At 40.2% G+C, this 8,265-nt stretch overlaps 1 protein-coding gene across 1 annotated transcript in view; it reads right to left on the bottom strand.

Moving 5' to 3' along the window:
- LOC109301102 (bifunctional heparan sulfate N-deacetylase/N-sulfotransferase 3) overlaps nucleotides 1-8,265 on the bottom strand; it is a 176,865-nt gene that overhangs the window by 141,563 nt on the left and 27,037 nt on the right. The window contains exon 3 of the mRNA XM_019522025.1: nucleotides 7,762-8,177. Coding sequence (XP_019377570.1) covers nucleotides 7,762-8,177 — 416 coding nt within the window. The remainder of the gene's footprint in view (nucleotides 1-7,761; nucleotides 8,178-8,265) is intronic.

Raw genomic sequence — 8,265 nt, 5'->3', positions numbered from 1 at the left:
CATATCCTCTCCCCCACCCCCCATATCCCCGTTTCATCACCCCACATACATACACACCCACACAACTCCATACCAACCCACACCCTGCACACCTATCCACCCCTCCACAAATCACATACCCACACCCCGCCCCCACACCCCACATGCTCACAGCTGCAACCTATACCCATCCGCCCATACACCCCACACAATATACGAGAGTAAGACTTCATTTTAAGCTATTATACTATCACCTCTATGACAATTTAAAAAAAAAAAATCAAATTAATTAATGTTGTTGTAGAAGTTTGATTTTTAAAATATTTGTTTTTTTTCTGGTTCATGGCAACATGGCAAACTCCCTTGCTGAAAGGAGTACTTCGGGGGGGCAAGGAGAGGGACTTCTGGTGGCAAACATCATGGGTTAGGGGTCAGGACTTGCAGCCCCAAGATGGTGACCAGGAGGTGGGGCACTTGTCAAGGGGTGGGGCTACCCTTGCAGCCCTTGACAGCTTGCCAAGACACGGTAAGCAGCCCTCCGGCTGAAATAATTGCCCGCCCATGAAGTAAATAAATACCCTTTGGGGCTAATAATTACCTTTGGTGTGAAAAATCACTATTACATAAAGCAGCTGTCTTGACTTCTGAGTGTCAAGACCTATATGTCTCCTAGACACAAACACACCACAGGGGCTGCTTGACATGCCAAGTGCTAGGCTGGACCCCCATTGTGTCAGTAGCCCTGGGCCCTGCACGCCACACCACGTGCCTTGCTACTGTGCTGCACAGCAGGCACTCTCTGCTGCACCATGCCAGTGCCCGTGCTCTGCACACCGTACCATATGCCCCCATCTTGACTGCACTGCATGGCAGGCACCTCCCCATAGTATTGTACTACCCCACCGTGTAGGGCTCCAAGGTGCCCCCCCGCTGCCTGGCCACAGACTCCCTTGTCCCAGTGGAACATATTGTGCCATCCCATTCCACATTCAGGGGCAGGTGGTAAAGGCAGGAGGAGGGAAGGGGAGTCTGGAGAAAGTGGCAGCAGCCACTGGAGTGGTGGGGGAGCAATGTGTGGACCAGGAGCCCAGGGGCCATAACTTAAGCCCTTGAGGGGTTCATGCAGCTCGTGAGCAGCAAGCTGGATTGCCATGATACAAAGCAAAGAGCCTTGCACTTCTTAATGTCATGGTAACGATAACTGTTCATGGACACAAACAGACAGGATGGCTGCATCCAGACATGCAGGCATGTGTGGTTTGTGACATCACAAACCTTTGCAGCACCATGAACCACATGCCCAAAACATTAAAGTGTGTCCCGCACTGCAAATTTGCAGCTCAGTAGCAAAAAAAAAAGGTGTGAAAAAAGTGGTGCAGTGCATGTGACAGGAGCATGCATCAGCAGACATGGAGGCTCAGTCCTCTACTCCCTTAGTTGTCTCCTGGCTCTTCCAGCATGCTAGGAGGAGCAGGGAAAGGGCAGTTTTCCTGAAGCAGGGCAATTTGCTTCACACCAAAGTGCACATGCAGGGGCATGCACTGTGGCAAAAAGTAGGGGCACAAATTTGTGCTGCTACTATTTTTGCCATTGCATGCACACACCCCTGTATGTGGGGACACGCCCTATGTGTGTAGAAGACACCGGGAATTCATTCTTGAGGGCTTCATTTTCTCCACTATCAGAAGATGGGGAGAGAGCGAGCACCAGGAAACTGGTAACCAATTCTTATCAATGGTCTTAATCCTGGTGTGATTTATAGCAATCTGCCCTGAACTGTGTTACTGGACTTTACTTCAGAAAAGATCTGGCAAAGTGGAGTGCTACTCTGACAGAGTCCATCTGTGTGCCCATGACATACTCTGATGCTCCTGACACTTTGGAACTGGAAAAGCAGTCCTGACAGAAGCACTGATGGACCAGCAGTCTATCCCTTTGACACCCTTTAACAGTGGAAGTCTGCACTCTGCTGCTGTAGCCACGTTAGGATATCTTTCAACTTCCTGAATAGTACAAATGGATTATAATGGGCCACAGAGCCTGTGCCTGTGTTCCAGGTTGTATGAACTTCTTACTTGCATTTAAATGTGTAAAGAAACCTAAATTATTTGTAGATCTTATTGCAAACTCTAAATTGTCTTGAACTAGTTCATTTCATTTGGTTGTTCAATGGATTTATCATTTTTTTCTTTAACTGTGTGTGCCAATAAAAATATCATCAAAAACAAAAGACAGAACAGATACATCAAAGATTAACGGTCTGATCCTGCAACTCTTTCTCCCCTGAATAATTCCTGAGTATTGCCTACCCCTGTAAGTAGTCCTGTTGCATTCCAAAGAACTACTCATATAAGTAAGTATTATTTGGATGAATAAGGCTTGGAGGATTGATCTCATATTTCCTAGGTGTATTAAAATCTATCAAAGACACAAAACCCTAATACTCACTAAAAAGAAGTAAGACTAGAACGTAGAAGAGCACATGCCACCTGCAAAAAGGTGGATATGGTTAGTGTGAAACTGGCCTTTCTTAAATTATGCAGTATCCTTCTAATAGTGACCATCCACTTCTACAATGTCACATGAGGGTAAAAACACATAAACAATATTAAGCTGTCTGGGACACTTCTTGAAGGAACTGTGTGTAACAGATGAGTTCTGGCAATGATGGCTGTCTCTTCTTTTTAAAAGCCCTCAGTAATCCTCAAATTAGATTGCAAGCAAATCCAGCCTGATCTACCACCATGTGGGGAAAAAACAAAAACAGGCAGAAACCCCCCCGCCTCAAGCATGTATTTTCATTAGGGTTAAGGGTCATAAGGGAAATATTGGGTCTGTGAGAAAACAGAAGGGTGACGTGGAGATCAGTCCTTTCCTTTACTGGAAAAATGGTCTGTTTTTAAAGGGTGAACGAACAAGACAAGGCAAAAAGAAAGCGCACACTTTTTTTTCTTTCCACCAACACTTCACAATTTCATAGTTTTCCATTAAAAAAAAACAAAACCAAAAAATAGATCCAATCTTGGGGAGGAGGGTGGAGCGGGGGAAGGTGGCTATTCAGAAAGAAATACAGAAATAGAGCAGCTTGTTAATTTCCTCCTGTAAGCTGTTTTGGGCATCTATTCATATACATATACACATAAATCACATACACACACACGCACTTTATTTTTTCCTTCTGTTCTTGCTTGAACCTTTCCTGGAAGAGCTTTATGTTTCCAAGTTTGAGAACCACTGCAAAAAATCATTATAATGAAAGAGTGATATATTAATTTAATAGACTGCTGACTGGGACAACCATGGGCTACCAAGATAAACTTACCCTAGGGATGTCCAGATACGTTTTTCTTTATATGTCCATTTACATGAATTATTTGCACTGCACACGCTTTTAGTCTACTAAAAGAAACAGATAATGTGAATGGAATATAACATTGTCACAGAATAATGGTCTCTTGCTGCCAAGAGAAGAAAAAAAATATTGAAAATGAATACTGAGGTGATGTTACCAAGTTTATTTTCAAAGTGGGAGACAATTAGGTTGCAACAATGTTGCCTTCTGCTGGTATTCTTTCTATTATGACAAATGAAGACAAAGTAAATAAAATAAGATGGATGGATATTGCTGATGTGGAGTGACAGTTACTCACTGTGCCATATTGAAAGATTACACCCTTATTGGCCTAGATTTCATACAGTGACAGTCATACATCAGTAATGATTAGGTAATCTAACAATCTAATGCACAGTCTCAGCTTTTTACAGCTAAAATTATATTGGGACAATAGCACATGTATACTTAAGGCTTAAAACAACTATTTGCAAAAGCAGTCAGCTCCTGTTCAGACACCTGAATGAAGTGCTCAACATGCAGCAATTCCCATTGTTCTGACTACTTATTTAGGTGCCTGAATTAGAGCTGTTACATATTGAGTTCTTTTGAGTATCTAACCCTATTTATAAATGAACCGTAAATCCATAATATGCACTACTTCAACTCAGTGGTATGTTTTGTAACTACTTCCCTGTCTTTTAGGGTGTATGGAAGAGCACTGATTTACACTGTCAACAATTCTGTTTCTCGTTCATCAATAGTCAGTAACTAGAATGATGTTACTATGTATTTTTAAGCCTAAATACTGCTGGGGTAGTCTTCTAGGCAGGGAGATTCATTCCACAAGAAACAAGATAAAGATATATATAGATATATAAAGATATATATAGCTCAAGAAAAAAAGATATACATATGCTCACTAAGGCAGCTAAGGGATAAACCCAAACTATGCAGATGAATCCTGTACTCCCTCCCCAAGACAGTGAAAGGAATGATCACTACCCTCTGAGTGGGGAGCATGGGGTGCATAAAGTGTTTATGAACTTAGTTCTCTCCAGAGCACTTGTGTAGAACCAAGTATAACCTGAGCCAAATTGTTCTAACTGCCTTTATTCCGCAGACCATTAGTGATTTAGAGACCGGTGCGAGACTCCAGCAGAGCTGCACTGGAAATTATATGGTCAGAAATGTACACCATTACATTTGACAGGAAAGAATAAATAATTCTGTCAAAAAGCTCTGTAATTTTAATTGAAAGGTCATAGAAAAGCATCAGCCCAATGACAGTATTGTTAGTACAGTATTTAAATGATAGTTTAGCTGAAATTAGTTAATCATGGGTACTGAATATATACAAAATCACAATTAGGCAGCTATTTTCACACTTGAGGCACACAATTCTCTGTGTTAGTCAATGCAGCAGAACTCAATAAAACACTATCACTCGTATCTAATATGATGGTATTTATGCACAAGTATGGTTTTCAATAACATTTTCAGCTGCTTCAAATTAATTCTACCTTATTCATTCAGTTTGCCAAAGTACTGTAGAGGATAACTCTTTGATATTAATAGTAATGGAGATGCATTGCATCTGACAGTGCTAACAACATGTTTAATAGAATACATTACATTTAAGTAGATTAAGGATATGAAGTGAATGCTTTTAAAAAAAAATCCAGTGTTTCAGAAAACAGCTGTCTTTGAATGATAGTCTCTGTTGTCATTTTCTACATTTATCTCCTTCTCTATATTATTTTTCCTTTTAATTTGATTTTATATATATTCTCACGAGGTATTAACAGGATTCAACTCTTTTGCATTTTCTTTAGCTATTAGTAAAACATTTTTTATATCCAATGACTGTCTATTAATGAAGTCAATAGTTTACTGTTGTTTATAAATGACTGAAGCGTAATAAAAATGTCATTTTTAGGTGTATTTCACAAAAAGAAATAATAGGAAACATATAATGTCAGATCCTTAGAGTCTATTAGAGTGGAGCACTTTTATTATTTCTTAAAGAGGGGCTACATGGTTTATTTTTATGCATTTCATTAATCCAATTGTGCTCTTCTTCAAAGCAAAGGCAATTTTGCCACTGATGTGGGAGGAACAGAATTAGGCCTTATACCTTTCTTTCCTGCAACTGAATTTTTCATTCAAGTTCTCTCTCATACATACACAAAGGAAATGATGCAACCATTTTACACACACACACACACACACACACACACACACACACACACGTTAGAGTACAGTGCTCGCTTTTGCTTCTATAACTATTTTTAGAAAACTTGTATCCAAGAGGTACATATTGTAAGGTTTTATATGTGATGAAAGCAATTTACAATTGTGACTAAGTTTATTAAAAATACATTCAAAATGTAATATATTTGTTGCAGCTGTTTCTTTAAAAACAGACAGAATGACCTGCATGTTTTAATTTTAAGAGTGTAGAATTGCCAATCTAAAACCTTTTATTCAATGGAGCAATATTTTGAGATTATTATAGCTCGCGGCATGTTGTGGCAATTTAATAAGATTCTTTTTTTTCAGTTATGTGAAGTTTTTAAAAAAAAATGTAATAACCAAAAAGTTACCCAGTGATATATATCCTTTTCTCCCTGAATTCTCTTTCAACAATCAAACTGCTAACTTTCAAAGCATCTTCTGGGATTCTTAGTACAAATAACCAGGGTACTAAACATTACAAATGCCCGATAGCTATTTAGCAGTTATATCAAATACATCAGTTTTTTTGCAAAGCATTCTCTGGCCATCCGTTTCACTTCATGGTCACTCTTATCCTCACAGAGGAAGAATGCGTCCTACATTGGGTATTTGCAGTTTAAAATGGTAGAAAATTTTCAGATACCAGTTAGGAAAACACAGCAATTGTTTCCAACATGCACGAACATTATCTTGGTTGAATGCTAGAACCACAAAAAGTAGACAAGAGAAACCACTAACTTCCGACATTTAAAAAACTTTTAAATCTATTAATAATTCAATCTGTTCTTTAAAATTTATGCTGAAATATTTTATTAGTTCAACACACATTCACTTCCTGTTTATGAGACTAGCTGATAGCAACATACAAGCTTTATATAAAATAACTCTTCTTGGACCCAATCATGGTAGGAGTTGAGTACTTCTGGAAAAGTTTGCCCTCAGTACCATATGAAGCATCTACCAGGAAGGACCTGTCACCTTGTAGAATCAAACTCTGACATTTTCTAACTTTTCAGCAATTGAGAGTGCTCGTAGGAGGTTCTACCTTCACAAATGCAGAGGTCCCTCGGTTCATGAGAAAGGTTTCCATGTGGGGTAGGGGAGATGAATTCAGAGATCTCAAAAGGAGGATCCACCTTCAGCACAGAGCAGAACCTGGTACAATGAGGGCTGCTTCTGTGCTACTTCAGAAAGGGCAAAAGAGATGTGACACTCAATTTATTGCTATGATCCAGCAGCCATACATGGAGTGAATGGACAGTTTGTGGACTGAACTCAGTCATAGAACTGCAGCAACTACCACTGAGGTACCATTTAGAGCTGTGTGAAATTTTGCCAATGTTTCGTTTCAAGGCTGTTTCGACTCGTTTTGAGCTTGATACAGTAAAACTGAAATGCAACGAAAGGCTTTGAAACAGCCTTGAAACAAGGGCACTTGAAACGTTTTGGAAGTTTAGAAACATTTCGGGTTTCAAAGCTGGGTTTGCTTGTAGGGAAACAAAGTAAGGGGAGGGGGGAAGAGTGGGGAAGGACTGCACTGATATTGACATGTGTAGCTGGCCAGTGACTGTGATCCTTCCTTGAGGTCCCTTCCAATCCCAGTGCTCTGGGGAAGGGACAGAAAAACAGCTGTGCCTTAACACATACACAAAGTCACACATCACAAGTTTTGCTTGTCAGCAACTTGAAGTGCAGTTTCCCAGAAAACCCTGCACCTATCTCCTTGAAACTTGGCAGGCTCTGTGGTCTCAGAGGGGGCTACCATCCCTGCAAGTTTCATCTGAATCAGGCCAGAAATGACAAAGTTATAGGCAGCTTTGTGCTTCCCCATTACAGCAAAATGTCAAAACAGCACTGAAACAGCGAAACAGTTTCGATGAAACAAAACAGAACAGTGCTTTCGAAACTAAACAAACCTTGAAATAAAACACTGTCCCATTGAAATGACAGTCAAAACGAAATGGTGCTGGAAATGGTGTCATTTCGCACAGCCCTAGTACCTACTTACCATAAAGGAACTCTATAGCCTACAATGAGGAAAGAATCTAACTCCATATCCCCTTGTACCAAGCACATGCATATTAGCTGGGTGCTGGAGGGCAGATTTGCATCTTTCATGAGTTTCAAATCTTACTACTTTTTCATTTGACAAATAAGAATTCACATCTGAAGTCTTAGCTGTAATAGAAGGGTAGTTTCCATGCATACTGTACCTGCACATCATTGGTATTCATCCTTGTTCCCTCTTTCCCAACAAAGATGTCATCTATGTCAACAAGAATGTACCTATCCAAGGACAACGTGAGCTTCTTCCCAGACAGGAAAGAGACCGCATCTACAAAGATCAGCTTGTGCAGCCAGAAGTTCAAGTTGTTGCCGAAGACGACTCGCTGAATCCCATCATGCAGTCCTGCATCATGCACTACTGTGGCATAGAGAGCACTTTTAGCAACAGGTGGTGGAAGGTTTTCTGGTGCCTTTACTTTTGCAAATATCACAGGCTGATAGGCTGAGTGATTAATTTGGAATACTGTCCAGTCATTTCCAGGCAAGGGGCCTTTATCAAGCTTTGATGATTTAGTCACATGAAGCAATGGAGAATGAGGATTAATACAACAGTCTTTAACACCTAGATTGCTGTGAACATGAAAAGAGAAACCCTTCAACTGAAAGCTCTGCAAGCTGTTCTCACTGCCTCTATAAAATCCAATGACACC

Source organism: Gavialis gangeticus, unplaced genomic scaffold (genome assembly GCF_001723915.1).
Source record: "Gavialis gangeticus isolate Ggan-Ray unplaced genomic scaffold, GavGan_comp1, whole genome shotgun sequence".
NCBI classification, from domain to species: Eukaryota; Metazoa; Chordata; order Crocodylia; family Gavialidae; genus Gavialis; species Gavialis gangeticus.
This window is presented reverse-complemented; position numbering and strand designations above follow the sequence as displayed.